Below are 19,970 nucleotides of genomic sequence, written 5' to 3'. Positions count from 1 at the left end.
GACTGTTTGCTCTTCAAGTAAGCCAATGTGATTTCACCCGTGTGTGCAAGGTAATCAATGAAAAGATCACCAACCGGAGGAAGAATGAAGCCAAGAATGCCTACTTGTCGACGTTTTCAGTCATTCCCGCGACATCATGCTCAGCGGAACGTTCGTTCAGCGGACTCCGGCGGTTGAAGACTTACCTTCGTAACACCACGGGGCAGCATAGACTCAATAGCCTCGCTATCGTCTGTATTGAGCGCGCCTATGGAAATCAAGTCATTGCCAACGGTATGGACAGGATGATTGACATTTTCGGACAACGCCATGGAAGGAAGAACTTTTTCTTTTAATACATATTAGATAACATTGAGACTGTTCATAGAATTATGTAAGCAAACTTTCAATTGAGCTATTTTTCCAATGATAGCAGTTTCATTCGATAGGAAAATGGTGAACGTCTGTGTTTCCATCCCGATTTGAACCCTTACCTTTGCGGGAATTGCGTATTGTTTTCGGGTAAGGAAGTCACCACCCCCCTCCCCCCCCTTAGTCCAAAGGTGCCCGTACGCCTATGCATTTCCTGATAAGCTAAGATTAATGACCGAATTTGGCCCTTTCAGGAATGAGATAAGAAAACTAATTTGTAATTTTATATCATCATCATTTATATTTAGGCTTATAATATTTTTAAACTCTGTAATTTATGTTTGGAAAATTAAACGAGACTTACCTGCAAGTTAAAGTTTGATTTACGGAAGGTCTCTGCAGACTTCCAGCCTGCCTTCGCCATGATTTCATGGACAGGGACGTCTTTTCATTAGCTTTGGAAACAGACGCCGACCTAGTGCTATGTGCCGTGAACACCTTAGTATCAATACCGGAAAGTCTAACAGTTTCCTTAGTCCACCTAGAAACCGCGTTTTCTTTAACTCTTAAAGGGCAAAATGTCCATAGCTTTTATTTTGTTATTCTGAAAGATAATGGTTTCATGACGGCATAACACCTTTTATCAAATTGTGAGGGGTTTTCCCGAATTTGTAGGCTGTTTACGCTCCTACAGACAAAGCAAAAAAATAAAAAAGTTTCTGCCCTCATGCAATTCTGAAGAGCTGATTTGCATCCACGTGTATGCCACAAACAGTTACTTTCATACAATTTATTTTTCAATCAAAAAAGTCTCATTGAAGATTAGTACACACGTTTTAGTCAAAAATGTAAAAAAATGCGACATTTTTGCTGGCAACTTTTGCCATATTTTTTTATTTTGTGATAACATGAGTACAATACATTAACCACAAATGATCATATATATTATGTTCAAATGTAAAGTCCTCTAAAGATTGACTCTTTTTCACTCATGAAAAAGTAAATAAATATCATGTCCTGAGACTGGTAGATATCATGCATTCCGATGACATGAAACATCAAGATCGTGAAGGGATACGTCTTTACAAGAAGATTCGAAAATTCGAAAACAAAACGGTACATATAAGATGAAGGGTTTTTTACCGATTTCTATTTTTAGTGCACACGACACGAAAACAAATGGGCCTCTGCATCTTCACCAAATCTCATTGATTAACATGCACTTTTAAGGCTTTTACCTTGAGATATTCTACGAAAGGGATCCATTGAGCTTTCTTTGAAAAGGTTTGTGAAACAAGACAGCGGATTCAACCTTTTTTGTCGAAATTCTCGCTACATTAATGGCATCATTTTAACATGGATCGAAAACAACAGTATGGTGCAGGGGATTCCCCGACTGGTCACGCATTACGTCACATCCAGTTATTTAAGTCCGTTACGCTTTCACTCGTCCTTTAGACTGAACACGCCGTAGTTTAGACATAGGAGGCGGCATTTAACCTCTAAAGTCTTGATTCATTTGCTTGGAAAGACTTCAACGGCTATTACAGAACAACAAATCCTCTACAGGAATAAGTACGACAGAAAGCATCTTTTCTTGTGTTATTTAATCAACATACTGGGTAAGTTTCTGTTCTTTTACCCTGTGTCAGTATTGATAAGTCATATACTTGAATGCACAACAAGTCTCACTTGTGGGAGATCCGCTGAGATCTCCAATGTCTTAAATGGAAGCCCTCTATGTGTGCGTGCTCAGTCGATGCTGCGAAGCGCTTTGTAAGTAGTGATGTATACATGCCTCCGAAGCTTGCTTCTTTGATTATTTTCTCTTAATCTGTCTCTATTTACATAAAGCCCTTTATTGCGTGGCTATGTTTGATTCCGATAAACTGCTAGGTCCGCTGCTTTCCCTTCATAAACAACAATAAGGCGAGATGAAAATACACAAGAATATGAACCGGCCTTTTCAAGTGATTACTGAACAGGCACGTTGTCATAATTAGAGCCAAGTAAGAGAAACTGTGTTTATGAACTGGTAAATATGCAAGTCACTCCGAAGCGTCAGGACCAAGGTTTTCATTATCATAAAAACAAACTTAGTTTTCTGAGAACCACCTGCTTTTCTGAGAAAACAAGAAGTCGGTACTATCTCATTTGCATAATTTCCTCTCGAATCCACCGGGCCGTGGGTTATCCCCCTTGGTGGTAGATTTATATTTTCGCTGTTCTAAAGATAAGGTTTATCACGAGATATTGTTATTTTTTAACGAGGCCGTCTCTCTTATTTCCACCCGGTAAATTTCGCGTCAAAAATAATTTTGCCTGAAACTCTGTCAACAGAAAGACTTTACTTAGGAGAGAGCTAAATTAGATTTGGTTTAATTCGAAATAATTTTCTGACTGCAGTAGGGGCCATGATTATTTCCCCAATCCGTCGAAAAGTCTCGAAAATTGAAAATAGACACATTTTGTAACATTGTAAAATATTTGATTCACATGTTTAGGCCACGAAATTCATATCAGATTGCTTAAAAAACCTTTCTGTTCTACCAAGAAAGTTAGAATTTCCCCTTCAACATATATGAAAAGGCGAATTTTAGCCTATTCTGACCACCATAAATCGCTATCGGCCACTGGCCGTAAATAAGTTTCATTTAGACGTTAAGTTTTGGGATGTGGGACCTGATTGACAACTCTATATCCTACACAGCCGTTTAGACCTTTATAGGCAAACACACACAAAAACCCCTGCATGTTTTCCACCTTTCAAACGTTATGAATGTTTGAGTTTGAATCAGCTCATGTACGAACATTTGCGATTTTTTCTCCTACTCCGCAAATATTTGTACATATGCAGATTCAAACATGAATGATTCATGACTTTTGAAAGGTCGAAAACGTAAAGGAGTTTCCAGCGTGTCTGCCTATAAAGCTCTTAACTAAACGGCTGTGTAGGATAGAGTTAACTGTGTTGTAATTTTGTTCCGCCATGGCTTTATCAAGGAAGAAAAATTGCATCGTACAAATCAATGGACAGAAAGCTATGTAGTAATCGTTCAATCAGCCTTTTCCTTCTGAGTGACCGCTAAATACAAGCTCCACGGCATATTTATACTTTCAAGGACACAAAATATTAAAATCATGAAAAGATACTACGTAACTAGAATATTTCAAGATTCGAAAACGAGACATTGTATCATGATTCGATGAAGGGGTTTCTACCGAATCCTAAATTTGGTGCACACGACTCGTAAACAAAAGGGTTTCCGCATGTTCAGCAAACCTATTCGAAAAGAATAGGCAAAGGTTATTCGACTTCGAGAGTCTCTGTATGATTTATGGAGGGCAAGGAAAGCAACCATGGGTTTCGGTAATACTACAGACAGTGCTTTTTCAGAAATGTTATACTAATGTTCCTACGATGGAACTAGAGACTCCGGGGAGATTTTTTCGAGGTAAGAATAATTATTTGACTGATTTTTACTTGAGATCCTGAGATATGTATGTAAGCGATCTCATTTGTAGAAGTGATTATTCTATAATTGAAATGCGTAAAGTAAATCAGTTTTGGCCAATATTGGTTATTTGTTTATATTTTATTTCGTGTTGGAGCCGAACAATTTCCTTCAACATCAAGTAAGCTGTGTACGAGTTTTATACACAGACTCGATTTATGATTTTTCAGTCTCAAGTATTTAGCTGCAAATTTGTTTACTGTGTTCTTCACCAAATCTTTGTTTGTCTTTTTAATAGTGTTTGTGAATGACTATCAGAGTTCGCCATTTAACAATAGCGCGATTCCAAAACAAAAACAAACGACTGCAAAGGATCTCGGATGAAATGGGCCATTAATTAGTTTTCCGAGAGCCACTTGCCTTTCTGAGAACGCCGAAGTCTCTCCTGTTTGATTTGCATAATTTCTATCGAGTCTTTTTCCAAATTTTTTCCCGCCCGGCCCTCTTTCTCGGTCAATGAATACATATTATTTACAATCAAAGGATATGGAAGTCGTTGATTTCGTGTTCCATCAACACTCGACAATGTCTCGGCTTTCCTTTGACACGCGTTAGCAATGTTCTTGAGGATTACGAAACGCTTTACCAATCCATTTTGTTCATAGATGAAATTTTTCTTTCGTAGCTCGAATGTGCTGACAGTTTTAGCTCAGTACTTAGTGACAGTATCCTAATGCTTAATAAGAGGAGAGGGAGATTTACTTCTAGCATAAATTGCGTTCTTGGCTGTTCGTTATTGTAATTGCACTTTTTCCACGAAAATGTTCCTATTTTGGAGAGAGACTTTCGGAAATGGCTTCAGAAAGGTTCAGAAATTCTAAGCTCATTTAAACGCCACGTTTGTGGCCCTAAAAAGTAGAGACCCTATACACGATGTTTGAAAATGGACGTAACTGCTGATACCTGACACAAATTAAATTAAGAAAGAAAAGAATGGAGGAGAGAAGGAAAAGTTTCACTACAGTAAATTGTGTTCTGTATTACTTCTTAAACAGAAGTATTCTTAGAAGCCTTTTCTTAGAAGCCATCAATATCTTTCTTATTTTCATCTTTGATATTCAGTTTACGCAAATATCATTTTTACATCAGATTATGGCACTAGACGCCTCATCTTTAACAAGGAAACTTCATGTTTTCTCCGCAAAATATGTAAAGATTTCTGAGGAAACCACGAGACGCGCCAGGAGGTTGGTCAAAGATTACATTGAAGGCCAGATCATAGCGTACATTACAGAGAATTCCAATATTGAGATACAAAAACTAGAGTATACCGGTAGCTTTTACGAAGGTTTGAAGACTGAAAATGCTGATGAGGCCGACATCATGGTTGTACTGAAAACACCAGGTTCTGGGATCGAGGTTGTCCAATCGCAAGTGCCCGGGTACGTCCATCTTAAAGCAAGAGATGCTCCTATGTTCAGCAAGTATATGAGTCCAAAAGGCTACATTAAAGCCAAGAAGCTTAGAAACAGTTGGTTCCAAAGCTATGTGCGCCGAGCGGTGAATAAGATTGAGCCGCAGCCACCACACTCTGAGGTTCGTCTGGTTGTGCGTAGTCACGGACCAGCAGTCCAGGTCGACATAATCAGGAAAGGATCTGAAGAGATGCTATTATCAGTTGATCTCGTCCCTAGCTTCCATGTCGGGGATAGCTGGTATGTGCCAAAGCCTTTCAAAGGGAAACGATATTTGTCTCGAAACGAACTTCTTTGGAGAAAGACATTTTCACCAAAGGAGAAGCAAATCCTTGCGTCCATGGACAAAGATCCTAATGGCCAAGGCGGCTGTAGGCACGAGCTACTTCGAATCGTGAAGACCGTAGTGAAGAAGCCGGTGACATCTTTACCTTTAGATTCATACCACTTGAAGGCCGCCTTTATGCACTACAACGATAGGGGAGACCTGGATTGGGTAAGTGAAGACGCATTGGGGAAAAATTTCTTTGGATTTCTTATGGAATTACAGATTCGTATGGAGAGCAGAAATCTTCCCAACTATTGGTTGGATGGTATTAACCTTTTGGATGATTTTAAAGAAGATGTTGTCAAGCAGATGGCTAATCGTTTGAGAAGGATCCTGAACAGCGAAGTAAGGCTGAACAAGATACTTGAATAGCCTTCGGGATTCTGTCATGTCTGTCTTTTTCTTGCTATCACTGCTATCTACCATTCTAGAGAAATTTAACGGGATGGTCATTTTAGGAAAGAGCTTAATATAAACGCAAGAGCAAATCCCTTAGTGGAGATCAAATTTGCTGCTAAAAAAGGAACATTCGAAGTGTCAGGGAGAAACTTGCTCTATTAAGATGTATAGTGATTTTTGACCAAGCTTGCTTCTATTCACATTTGAGAGAAAGCATTGTAATGTTTTTGCTGTAAATGTGTATTGTTTTTGTTTTGTTTTTTTTGTTTTTTGGTTTTTTTTTCTGTTTTTTTTTTTTTTTTTTACGCCACGTAATATAGTAATGTAGGAATTAGAGTAAGTAACGTCAATAAGTAATGTAAAGTGCATTAAAAAGTGTGATGATCTTATTAGTAACATCATATATAAATAGCGTAATAAACTAGTTTTATGAAAGTAACGCAACGTAAACCGTAGTATTGTGATGAATGCGTGGTAGTGTTTTAAGAAAGGTAACGCAATATAAATAATAGCATTGTTGTATGTATTGAATAGAAGCCTTTTATAAGTACTGTATTTTCCTTTAAGATACTGCTTCTGTATTGGAGTGAAAATAAGTCATAATATTCAAAAAAAGTCATGTTACCAACAAACGTGACACGAAAGAGCCCGTGTTTCTCTGCATAGCTACTCAAGACGACAACAAAACGGCTTTCGAACATGCAACTACATTTCATGAAGCTACCTCAAAATATTCTTCATAACAGACCCATTGAACGTTCTTTTAAAATGGCTTATCTGTAACGAGGAAGCAATATTTTACTCTAGGTCTGAAAAAAAGTGCGATGCAGGGGATTCCACGGCTTGCCTTGCACTTCTTTAGGCCCGTCCATTGACTCAGACTAATTTCTTCCTCTGTTACTGAATCGCTGATGCTTAGCAGGACTTGTGTAGAGAAAGCAGATTTTCAAGCATTAGCTTAAAGTCTGAGCATGTTGTTTCCCACGTCAATTAAAATACCTTACTATCGCAATATACCGTGCTTGTAGTTAATTTAATTTAAAAAAATCATTTTCCCGATAATCAAGGATGTTACTCAAAATAGTAACGGGGAACGGCGAACCGAGAACGGGCGTACAGCGGTAACCCGCCTGAGAATTCAAAATGGCGGAGTAAAGGGAACTAAAAGGGTCTGGCAACTAGTTTTGAGCACGTGCTCTTCGAACGCGATCGTCAGAGCAAAGAGCATGGACGGTAAGTGTAGGTTTCATTGAAGGATTTACTTTGAAATGTTGAGTGCCTCATAAATTTAGTTTTTGTCTGGCACACATTGCAGGTTGCATAGAAATCAAATCCTCGGAGAGGTGAGTATCTTAAAATTCATATTTCATATTTTTTCATATTTTAGCATGTATTCAAAGCTTTTTTGAGGGCCTTTCGAAAATTAAATGTTAAATTAAATGTTATTAAAAGTTCTGTCAATGTTTGAATTTTCTGTTGTTTACATGGAAGTTTATGGGTCGATACAAAGATATGTTCCTGATGTTATTTTGCGGTAAGGTAAGCAGATATCTGCATATAGTAATTTTAATAACTAGGCTGGTCATTACGTTTCCTAGCTCATTTCTGTTAATCTAAGATATTACCTCCTTGCTACTTATCTGTAAAAAATGCTGTTGGGCAATGCAAACAACCAACATACCCAAACTCTGCCAAAAGATGCAGATTTCAGGAAGGAAAAACAAAGAGAGACGTCAGAACAAATAGTGACAGCCATTGCAGAAACGTTGACTTCGAATTCTCGCCTCGGAATACTAGGCTTCGTGGCTTCGCCTGGGCAATAGTTAAATAAAAGCGAGTCGTCTAATTTCGCTGCAAGCGGCGACCTAGCGATAAAATGAGTGTTTGTAAACATCGTTTACTCCGCCATTTTGAATTCTCAGGTAGGTTACCGCTGTACACCCGTTCCCCGTTCGCCGTTCCCCATTCCCCGTTCCTCGTTCTTCGTTCTTCGTTCTCCGTTACCAATTTTCGTAACATCTTTCTGAGAAAACCGGAAGTACTGTTTGATTTGCATATAATTTTCTAAGCCCTCCATTTGCTCACGGTGTATATTTTACAATGTGCATCGCAACAAAAGACCAGGTAAGCTATGGATCATTACACTTTCATATCGGCCCTGTCAAGGGGCGACGCAAATTTAGAGTCTTTGTCGAGCTGATTTAGTGAAACAGGCTTACTTTAGAGTGTCTCATAATTTTGCAGCGCCATGGTTATCGCGAAGCAGAAATATTATTGTGGTCAGAAGGAGCATCATGCCACCCTTCATAACTTACTGTTCAAAGAATCTAGAACCTGCAATTACTAATATAATATCAATTAATCTATCATTGAAGCACAGATACATTCTTATGCCGCCGTAAAAGTTTTGAATAGCGTATCGAATTAACTGCCTTTCGACAGAAATGAAAGGGTAGCCGTAGTTGATTATCACCTTTGGTTAGAAGTTTGGATTCTCGTATTGGGGTGGAATTCGATTTTGTTTAGTTAAAAAAAACATTCAAAAGAAAGAAAAAAGCGAAATTTGGGAATCACGTTGAATTGGTAGTTTATTGATGGGCATTCGCTCGCGAACTCACGCGATTGTAATTTTAATCAATTGATCATGATGTCAAAGTCGTTTTTATCGTATTCTTCGATCATCAGCAATGGACAAACTCTAGGTTCCCTTTGCTATCGGCAAGGTGAAAAAGCCTACTTCCTCAGTTTTAACTAGGTCAGTGAACCTTCGTCAGGTTTAGTTTTGTATAGCATTTGTATTGTCGTTTTCTATTATTTAAATTCGTTCGAGTTTGCCGACAGTTTCGACAACGGAAGCCGAAACAAGCAACCAAAATATTCGAATGCACCTATAGTGTAGAATTTAGAACGCGAAAGAGAGATCAAAATCTTTAATAATGTTTTTTTTTTCCTCTGTTTTTTTTACTGAAACGGTTGTAGTCAGCGAGGTAAATTCAGAAACGGTTTTGCATCATTATTATGCATGTCGAAAAATCAGCCAAGTGCCACTCTGCAATAATTTTTTGGGAGGCGATGTCACGGAATCTTTCCCCTGTTGCACTGATATCAGTTTAATTCTTGGCGATCGACACGGTCATCGCTTCACAACGAGTTGCACAGCAAAACTAACAAACGTTTCCTACCAACAACGGGTAAGAATAGGTTAATTTGAAATTCTCGCTGGATTGGTGGCTCGACAAACCGACTTTTGTGGGATTTTTTTCGATGAACTTCGCTCCGACGAAGGGCTAACGCTCGAAACGTCAGCTTTTCTAATCGTTACGGTGGCCAATTTACCACTTCAACTTTGTTGATATATCCAAGTTCTTTCATTCACAACACTGAGAAAATATCGGGACCCAAACGATCCATTAAGATCACCGATCACTTTACGTGCACCTCCGCCAATGTAATCTATTGCATAACTTGCACTTATTGCAAAAAGATATACATCGGCGAAGCAGGCCGAAGACTAGATGACCGATTCCGAGAACACCTTCGCGACGTGGAAAGGAATGACAGGGACACATCGAAACCAGTCGCTAGACATTTTAATTTACCTAATCATTTTGAGCAACAGATGGCAATCTGCGGTCTTTCCTTACACTTACTAGCACGGAAAGCCGTAAAACTCTTGAACAAAAGCTCATGTTTCAAACCGGCAGTCTAAATCCCACGGGTATCAACGAACGCTTTTCACTCCACTGATTTTTTCGTGTTTTTCTCGTTGCCATGTTCCCACCAATAACGTAGCTCCATTTTCTGCCACACACAACCCACAATTCCTGTATTCTCTCCGACGAAGGGCTAACGCTCGAAACATCAGCTTTTGTAATCTTTACGGTGGCTAATCTACCATTTCAACTATGTTGATATATCCACATTATACTTACGACTTCACCTAGAGTGATAACTCAAAACTTTAACAGTTCAAACCAGTAAAGTCTCGTACACTTTTTTTCCTAGCTGACCGTATCACTTTTATCACAAGTACCGTAAAATCTCAAACCAATTCTTTTTCAACATAATAATTAAGAGAGTCATGCCCTTGCAGTTTTTCCCGAGTGAGATCGGTGGACAGTGTTTACACTGTTATGAAATCCGTCACTCTCTCTAAGCTGATTATCGACGAATAAGATTTGCAATGTAGGATTTTAGAAACGGTGATCTAGAAAGCGTGACATGGTTGCTTCAACTTGATCTACATTTTCGTACATTTATATTGCTTTTGGATGATAAGTGAGAACAGACAAAAGATACACGCTTGTGTATGAAAACGTTTCATTGCGGAAAAGAACTGATAATGTCTTAACTAAAATAAAGTACATAACAAAGGAAGACAGGACTGGAGGAAAAAAAGAAAAGCTTCATATTCGGGTTCTGTAATAACTTTCTATGTAGGATAACTCAGCTCGCGCAAATGATGAACACTAAATGCTGATCCCTTTTAAATAATTGATAGCGTTTTCATCACTGATGCATCAGACAATGGCACAGAATGAGACGGGAAAAGAAGATAAATCAGCTCTGACGAAGAAACTTCGCGATTTCTTCGAAAGGTACGTCAAGATTTCTGAGGAAGACACGGCTCGCACCAAAAAATTGGTCAAAGATTATATTGAAAACCTGATCATGGTGCACTGTCGAGAGAATTCCAAGCTTCAGATAAAAAAACTGGAGTATACTGGCAGTTTTTACGAGAGGCTGAAGACCAAATATGCTGATGAAGTAGATATCATGGTGGTAATGGGAACGCCAACTTCAAAAATTGAGGTTTCCAAATCCGAAGTGCCCGGTTATGTCCGCCTTGTGGAAAGAGAATGCCCTGTGTTAGGAAAGTATGCCCTGCCTAAAGGGTATATTAGCCCCGACCGCATTCGAAATTATTGGTTCAGTCTCGTTCACCGAGCAGTGAATTATATACGTCTGAACTATAAATCTGAATTTCGTCTTGTTGTACGTAACCACGGACCAGCTGTCCAGTTGGACTTTTTAACAGAAGAATCAGCTGAGAAATTTTTATCAGTTGATCTCGTTCCTTGCTTCCAAGTTTCCAATTGCTACTATGTGCCCAAGCCTCTGAAAGGCAAACGATTTTTCCCTTACAAGGCGCGCCTTTGGAGGCAGTCATTTTCGTTGAAGGAGAAGGAAGCCTTGGAGTTCATGGACAGAGAAGACCATGGCTGCAGGCACGAGTTCCTCCGAATTATGAAGACCATGGTGAAAAGACCGCAGACATCTTTACCACTGGATTCCTATTACTTGAAAACGGCCTTTTTACATTACCTTAAGAATGGAGACCTAGATTGGGTGAGTAAAGACGCGTTGGGGAAGCATTTCCTTAATTTTCTAGGGGCATTGCAAATTTATATGCAAATGAGAAATCTTCCTCACTACTGGGTAACTGGTGCAAACCTTTTGGACGATTTCAAGAGAGGTGTTGTCGAAAAGATGGCAAATCGTTTGCGAAGGATTCTGGAAAGCGACGAAAGGCTAAACAAAATTCTTGAATAGCTTCGACAACTCTGACTGTCTTTTTCGCGCTATCAACGATAGTACCATTTCACTCAATTCCAACTCCAAATTTGTTCGGTAAAGGGCCAGCTATAAACCGAAAAGAATCATTTTTCATAGAGATTTGATTCGTGGCTGACTTACCACATCGTTATAATCTTCAACTATGACTACTGAGTAGTATGAACGCAATACTCTAGAAGTTGTAGTTATTTACAGGGCAAGTGGACGCTGAAAGCTAAAATGTGTTTGACAAATTACGTGTTGACCAACAAACCAGGTGACCAGAAACATTTCTTCACGTTGTGAGACCTTCCTTGATAGCAAACAAGGAATTAATAATGGTCATTATTAAAATGTCCGGCAGACATTCAGAGCACTCTGATTTTTTGTACAGAAATTTCATCCATGGAGTTTGGATCCCTAAATTCATTGTTAAGCCAAAGTAAAATATCTGCAAAACACAGGGGATGTGATAGCAATATTTGAGCTGCATATCGAGTTCCCTTTTGCTGACTATTGCCTCTGATGGGAGGCGAAGCCACATTTATCGTCGAAATGGGTGAGTGATGATAAAATTATAATTCCGTCGATCTTGACTCGATATTTCCCGGTGCTAGTTACTGTATCTCTTCAGATTTTCTGGTAAAAACGGTAAAATGTCCCCTCTTCAAAGAAAAACAATTGTCCTGTAAGTTTTTATGATGTACTGAACACACATATTGAGATAAATATGCATGTAAAAGCTTTGTTTTTCACATGCCATCCTGAAATTATTGTGAGATGTTTATTATCTTATGTAGTACCTCGAAGCAAACAATAAAAGGTCAAAGTATTGCACATTTGAGAAATCTTCTGCACATCATCGCTAGCGAAAAGTTTTGATATTAAATTAAACTGAAATTGATTTCCCCATATGGCGCATTTCGGAATTATAGGTGGAAAGTTATCCAGAGCTGCCTCAGTTGTCATCTTCTACTAACCAGACCCAAAACTAATATATTACCAACAGACCCTCTTTTAAACAACAACAAACATATGAAACATATGTGTGAACTGCGGTTATGAAACGTATATATGCACGATCCTTCGCAGTAAAGCACTATTTGAGCAATAGTGAAAATCAGACCTGAAAAGGTCTGATTTCAGGTCTGATTTTCACTATTGCTCAAATAGTGCTTTACTGCGAAGGATCGTGCATATATAAGACCCTCTTTTTTCCGCAAAGTCCGCGAGAAGCTCTCAGTGCAGTGACGTCGATGCGCTGCGGGAGCTCTATGAGTGAGGCCTTCGAAAAGTAGGGACTACCGAATAAGCTCAGGGTTATGACCTTGCATGGCCCAGCAATTTTCAGTCTTTTCAGGCCTCAATTTTTATCTCAATTCGGTGTAATCAATGAGATTCCTTATCTTGATTACAAGTCAATCTTCATGTCATCGCAACACACAGGTGATCTCAGAAAATTAAACCATTTCAAATTTCGAGACGCACGATAAACTGGAAATCTATAAAATGTAAGGATGAATCCAACAAAAAAATTCCTTAGAAGATAATTAGGAATGGAAGGCCGGTTAAGGAACAAACGCGGAATGACTGTACTTTTGCCGTGTGGGTGCTTGTAACTTGTCTTCAATGATAGCATCCATGCAATCTTTGTACTTTTCCGAGAATTGAACGGCTGGAATGTCAACTTCGTTTAGTTCCCTGACTTGTTCCATCCCTATGTTTTTCACCAGTTCCAAGCCTTTCACTGTCGTTTTCGCTGCCAGACCCCTCTCGTATTTTTGCGTCAGTCAAAATGGCGTGCGTTCAGGTGTATGAGTGTTCAACGCCGTTTTCCAGCTTCGGATTTACAAAATTTACTTCATCATGATTGCGGCTCATGTTTTAATAGTAAGTAGAATTCGTAGCGTACACTTTTTTTTTTTTACAGAATTTGTACCTGGGGCTCTTGTGTAAAAATTATGTCTCGTCGCTCTGTAAGGTGTCTGTATAAATTTGCAAGAATTTTTGAAACTCTTTGTTCCCAGCTACCATTTCTTCCGTTTCAACTAGGCCCTCGGCAAGTGTAAGCGACCACGGTGAAGCAGTGTCGTTAAAATTTTGGAGCGATGGGAACTGATACAGATGTAAGACTTCTCGTGAACATACGCAGATAACTAGCACATTTTGAATTTTCGCGGGAGATATTTTACGCTAGGATGAAGCAACAGAGCGGGGCCTGCAGAAGAATAAGGCCTCATTTAAATGGAACACACCATTCTTCAATGGAACATCCCAACGGGAAATTTCCGAATTTTATTGTAAATGGTAAACAACCCTCCACACACATTTTCGAAATTCTTGCGAAACAAAACATTTGCTAGGTAGCGCTCTTTCCGAAGTTGGTTGGCAAAACTGCGAGAACTTCTTTGCCATCGATGAGAGCTTCTAGCGCCTCAGTCAGGAAACGAATTGTCAGAAACTGCAATAAACATTTCTGCAAGTCGTCAGCCATATCTGATGCATTGACAAGCATTGACAAGCATTGACACATATGATTGCTTGTTGACAGATTTCCGGCCGATAGCCCATCACATTTTTGCGTTGTGAGTGCCTTACTCGTGGAGCTCCCACCGCGCATCCAAGTCATTCCAAGAGTTCCCCGTCACGCTAACATCATATTTTTCACTAATATTTTTTCACGCAACGGAATTCGCTGAAAAGCGAGGAATTCTCGTGATTCACAAAACTAAAAACTGTTGCAACAAATTGAAGTCTTTCAGAAATCTCGCGAATATGGCAACTTATGACACATAACTGTATTTCCTTTATGTCAGTGATTTTGCCTAGTCCCTAGCAAAATTTTCCTTTATTCTGATTCGGCATTGTTGTAACTTTTCTTTTTTCGGTTTAACGAATCTGGTCGAAAGTGCCCTAACTGAAATAGTTCAAACTTTCAACATATGCAATTCCGCTGCAGTAGCGCAAGAGACCATATAGATGCGACACGTTTTGAACTTCAGCGATCATGATACAATGGAGGTTCTCTAAAAGTATACATATATATTCTTCATCTTGTATGTTGGTGTCCCGCACGAGGTACCGGTAGAAATTCCAGCCTTCTCTGCCATCGGTTGTCTTCTTAGAACGACTGTTGCATACCGTAAGCTCTGTTGATTTCTCCAGAAATTTCTGTCTCTAAGTTGTCGCATCTTGTAAATTTTCCATCAAACTCGTGGGCTGTGGCGAACGGAAGAGAAAACTCTCAGCTTTTTTAGTTCATTAATTTTACTAGTTTGTAAATTTTGTCTTTCGGACGATCGAGATGATTTATCGAGCACGTGTTAGAAAGAAAAACCGGCTATGATTGAAACAGCTATGGGATCCGAGGAAAAATTACCAACGAATCATAATTCCACCTAAAATTGGAGACAGAATTGTTGACACATTGATCTTTACAACCCCCTATTACCTCAATTTTATTTCTTTTGCCCTCGCTAAGTTAAAAATTTCGCTCCCTTCCCCCCGAAAAAATGCTGTACCGTGATTGCATGAACTGTTAGCCAGTATTGGATTGGGAGAGGGGGGTCTGTCAATGATTTAGAGTACGATAGAAACAGGGCTGTCATTCTTCACTTAAATAGCACTCTTCAAACATGATGTGTCAACTGATCTTGACGTTGATAGAAGGTCTTAAAATCACCTTCAGAATAAATATCGCCTCGCTTAGGTTTTTCGTAGGAAATTTTCCTCAAATCCTTAGTTTAGTGAAACATTTCCTAACATACATTTATTGCATATAACAAAGGAAAATATCTCTTACAGTTTTGACCCATGCGGTACTCATCTGTAATGGCGTCTCCTGCTTCTGCACTGAACGGATACATTCCCGTCGGTGTGTTATTAATAGCATATGACCCCACCTGAAAGTGAGCCCCTTTTATTTAAATTACTGGTAATTTAATACTTGAAAAGTTTTCCTCGGAAAAGTGTTTATTACAAGCTAGTGGAAATGGAAAATACGACGTACCATTGACGTCCCTTTTTATCTTTCTTTTTTAATTGAGAATTTTGTTGCTTTGTTTTGTTTTGTGTTATTTGTTAAAAAAAAAATACGGAAAAATACAATATTTGAAATTGTTAAGAAAACTTCATCAATGAAAATACTTACATGCTTTTTAATTCTTCCTGGCAGGCGCCGTGAAGTTCTAATTTGCACCTTCATGTATGCTATATTTGAAAATCGGTTTATGCATTCAGATAAATAATTATGAGTCCTCACCGTTCACCGCAAAAAATGCTCGAACACGACGATTTTCCACGAAGTTCTTGGGTATACATTTTTTTTTCGGTAACCTTTAATGAAGATCAAGGCCCCAGACTCTGGTGCACGTCCGCAGCCAAAAGACGTCACATGTCCTGAAATGGTAAGTCCATTAGCTTCCTCGTCGTAGGTCAGCCTAACTCCTCCCTTGAGCGTACTGTCAAACCATGACTGAAGGATTTTTGTCCATCCTGATCAATTGATTGCCAAGCAATAATGGTAATGTCATTCTTAAAATCAGCATATGAATGAAAAAGGACTTAAAACTTGAATGAATTCGATACGTATGTCCAACTACTGACATGTCGCAGTATCCTAGGAAACTAGCAGTTAACCCCTCAGGCCAAATCCAGTATGTTGCGCTAATGTCAGAACCTCTATTGTCTTTATGTCCTTACAAGACTCTCCTAGTACTGTGGCTAAAGAACCTTTCGTTTCTGGAGATTAATAAAATTTTAATTTGGTCACTATATTGTAATTTTCATCTCTCTAACTATGCAAGCTGTTAACTAGTTATGATATCACTAAAACTAGAAAGCTTTGTGTGAATCTTAATAAAGAATAGGGATTTAGAAGGGAAGGGTAGTTGTCAACTGACTTGAAGAGCTCAATTTGGGATTAGAGCACAAACTACGAGTAAAAGTTTTTAAATTATCAGGTTAGTCCAAAATGTTTTGGGCTCAGCAAGACCAGTGCCATTCTGGATACTTGCCCCGGGATCCTAGAGAGCAATGAGAATGCTTGTCACTTGACTTGTAGTTCCTCAAACCCTAGCCCAACTGTAACCCTAACCCTAAACTGTAACCCTAACCCTAAAACTGTAACCCTAACCCTAAACTGTAACCCTAACATCAAAATACTGGAAAAAGGTCAATGGATTTCTGCAACCCCAACCCTAACCATTGGGTTAAGTCGAGACTCGCCATAGCTGTCTCTAAGGGTGTCAAATACCTTAGTCAAGTGATTTTAGTTGTTTTCATTATTTAGCTTAACTCTTTACTGTCCGGCAAAAAACCTTATAATTTGGCCCTACAAAACGTAAGTTCACTTTGTTTGTCTTTATATGAATTATCCCCTACAATATTTGCAGTTTTGAGACACCGTGGGCTCAGACTTTGGGGTCACGTGACCTAGACCCCTTGTGTTTGGATGCGTTCAAATCGATTCGTTTTCTCGCGTTTATAAGTGTTTTTCGAGCCTTTTTCCCCCTACAGAAGCCCTCAGGACAGCATCATTTAGCTGGAATGTGGGTAGAGGCAAGCCTCTGAAAGAATTCAGAGGTGAGAGGTGGTTTCATGTAGACTGGACCGCCAAAATGGTTTCATGCAAGCTTGGTGAGTTCACAAGTGAAGTCGTGTCTCTGGCCCATCTGTGGATGGCTACCAGGACCTACCAAGGCTTTTGGGCCAGTTTTGAGTGGCAGAAGTCTCGATCCATGTGATATTTTGCTGGTAGGACTGGGTGGCCCAACACGATTCTAATAATTTGTTAAAATGGAAATGTGAGGTGTTGCCTTCTCGAGTTGTGGTGGAATTTTCCAGAATTCTTTTCGGTCATAAACGAGGCAAAGGTTGTGTTTGCGACACTAGCTTTCGTCGAAAGGAGGAAAAAGGGCTAGCGGATAAAGTGAGAAGGCATCTTCCAGCCAAACAGCAAGATCTGGCTCTGAGGTGTGTTTTGAATACAAACGTTTGATTTCTTGAGCAAGTTTTGATCTTGAAAGATCGTCACTTTTTCAGTGTTGCTCTTGGAGCAGAATGCTGGATTTTTGGGATTTGTTGTTATATGAACGGTTCACTGCAATGGAAATCGGGAATCATTGTGGGTGTTTTAGGCTGCAATAAGTGTCACATCAAACAGCCTTGCAATGTACACACTTACATAATGTTGTCTCTCAATTTCAACAAGAAACAAATAACAACAGATATGGGTCTTATTTGACCAATGTATGCTTAGATCGATAGAAAAGGGTTAAAGTTAACATCAGTGAAACATTGACGACTCGCTCCATTACAGTTTTTGGTAAAGCCCTTGTTTTGTTTTTTAATGCTCATTAGCTATGTAGCTGACGAGGGCCCGAGGAATTTATTTTTTCCAGAGCTATGTTTTTGCATCTCATACAATCAGGCAGTAAAATTGAATAAAGAAAAAGGAACTTAGTCTGTGTGTTGATCTAGGGTGAATCTATGAAAAAAGTCTCAGTTTACTAATTGAACCAGTTTTTGTTATAACATATGACTGTTAAGGTTCGTTTCTTAGTGATTCAGGTGTTTGAATAGAAATTCATATCCAAAAAAATCCATTAACATATGCATGCAAGATAGTTTCCATCTACCTCGATCAGGGAGTTTCTCAGCATAGACAAACATTTCCCTTCGCTGAAAGTTTTCAGGTCGGCCTTTGTTCATCTCTGTACTAAGCTCGCACATATTTTCAACAAGGTTGTAATTTAAACTTTGGCAGACTGGAGTTCTTTAGCAGGCGATAGAACAAACATGAAGGCCTTCCGTAGGGAACGATTTAAACACAGATCCCACCAAGATGAATCCATATTTTGAACTTGGGGGTACACTTGCCGTGTAGCTATCAAAAATTGCAATTCTAACGCCAGGATTGATTGCAATAACACAATTTTTTAAGGTCGTCATTTCTTCTGTTTGTTTGGCATACAAGATCGCACGATTTTCTTAAACAACTGGTAGTACTGATACTGATGCTACAGCTGCTTTAACAAACAATAACTCTTGCTTTGGAAATGTAAAAGTGAAATAGCTTGTTATTTTCAATGTTATAAAAAATTTATATCTGTTTATTAGTTTTTATTTCTGCCCTGCAGCTTTGAGAAACACGCAAGACGCTTTTTATTCTAAATCCATCACAAATTCTGGGACATTGAGAACTGATTGTAATATGAACTAAATCTGAGACTTATAGAATTTTGTGATAAAAAGGGGAGGCTTTGCATGCATTTTAAAGTCAGTAATGGAAGTAATGACTTCAAGTAATCTGACTTTTAGAAGTTGAGTTAATTTACATATTGTAGAATTGTTACAATGATCCTAACACAATAAAGCTTCTACCAGCAAAGTGGGATGCACGTAATGTACTCGTTCGCTACTCTGAAAAAAAAAAACAATCAAATACTTTTTCGCAACGAGACAAACGGAACATTCAAAAACAGCTTTCCATCCAAAACGAATGTTTACTTTTCAGAGCAACTCTCTGGGTGCACAAAATTTTCTCTTCTTCTTTGCAAACGGAAAAGATGCACTAATGATTTGAATCATCTACATTTCATTATAAGAAAATTTTCACAAAAGGTTTGGAAACTGGGGAATCATGAGTACTCGGGAATGTCAGCCTGTTTCGTGAGCTCTGAACGGAAACACTTGATCGATTATAGCAGAAGTTACTCAATATGTAGTGGTGAAAATAAGGCCGGTAAGGGATTTCAACCCATGACCTCTGAGATACTGTATATTTTAAGAAGGCGGACAAAATTTATCATTTCAAGCCGCGTTTGAACGAGAACAACAAAAAGGGAAGCCCCGAAAGAAATCTTCCAAGGCCGTTTGTTATGTTCCAAGGTTAAATTTGCTAGAAATTTAGCAAGAAACCTACCAAATTTTATCGTTCTAGGGTTTTCTTTCGTGTAATAAATAATGATCTTACTATATGTGATTTTCTCCTGTCCATCAGTCAATTTGCTTTCCACTCGTGATGTCCCTATCGGAATTTTGGGTGCGAAATATTCGTTACGAGAAAGTAACTTAAAATTAGTTTACATTCTCATAACGAAACTAGTTCTCCGTGGCGCGCAATTGATTCTCCGTGGCGCGCAATTGATTCTTCGCGGCTAAATTCACGATTAAACTTCGGATCCTCTCATTTTAATCTAAAAAACTTTTTTTTAGAGACAAGCATTCTGCAAATATCGCCTTAGAAGCTGAATATGCTTATGCATGAGTCTGCATCCGAGGAACAAAAGCATTGTGCTCGAGCGGGCATGAAAAAGTCTCTGAAATATTTGTCGCCAGAGTGTAAACGGAGAGCCATAAGCTATTCTCTGAAGATTTCAAAGAGTATCCACAGTTTGCTCCTAG

At 38.9% G+C, this 19,970-nt stretch overlaps 1 protein-coding gene and 1 pseudogene across 3 annotated transcripts; both read left to right on the top strand.

The window, feature by feature from the left end:
* Window positions 1-1,797: 1,797 nt before the first annotated feature.
* LOC111333692 (cyclic GMP-AMP synthase-like receptor 3) lies at window positions 1,798-7,020 on the top strand. 2 transcript variants are annotated; one of them, XM_022939328.2, is made up of 2 exons: window positions 1,798-1,973; window positions 4,956-7,020. In XM_022939328.2, exon 2 carries the CDS (start codon window positions 4,959-4,961, stop codon window positions 5,979-5,981), a length of 1,023 nt encoding a protein of 340 aa, XP_022795063.2. In that variant the 5' UTR covers window positions 1,798-1,973; window positions 4,956-4,958; the 3' UTR covers window positions 5,982-7,020. The 2 variants fall into 2 exon arrangements, with proteins under 2 accessions (XP_022795063.2, XP_088606924.1); XM_088750798.1 differs by lacking the exon at window positions 1,798-1,973 and adding an exon at window positions 3,688-3,806.
* A 1,053-nt stretch (window positions 7,021-8,073) lies between these two features.
* Window positions 8,074-12,401, top strand: LOC111333690 (cyclic GMP-AMP synthase-like receptor 3 pseudogene; annotated as a pseudogene). The gene is made up of 2 exons (XR_015996059.1): window positions 8,074-8,132; window positions 10,510-12,401. The product of XR_015996059.1 is annotated as a cyclic GMP-AMP synthase-like receptor 3 pseudogene (transcript).
* Window positions 12,402-19,970: the final 7,569 nt, after the last annotated feature.

The sequence above is a fragment of the Stylophora pistillata genome, chromosome 2 (genome assembly GCF_964205215.1).
Source record: "Stylophora pistillata chromosome 2, jaStyPist1.2, whole genome shotgun sequence".
Taxonomy (NCBI): Eukaryota; Metazoa; Cnidaria; class Anthozoa; order Scleractinia; family Pocilloporidae; genus Stylophora; species Stylophora pistillata.
This window is presented reverse-complemented; position numbering and strand designations above follow the sequence as displayed.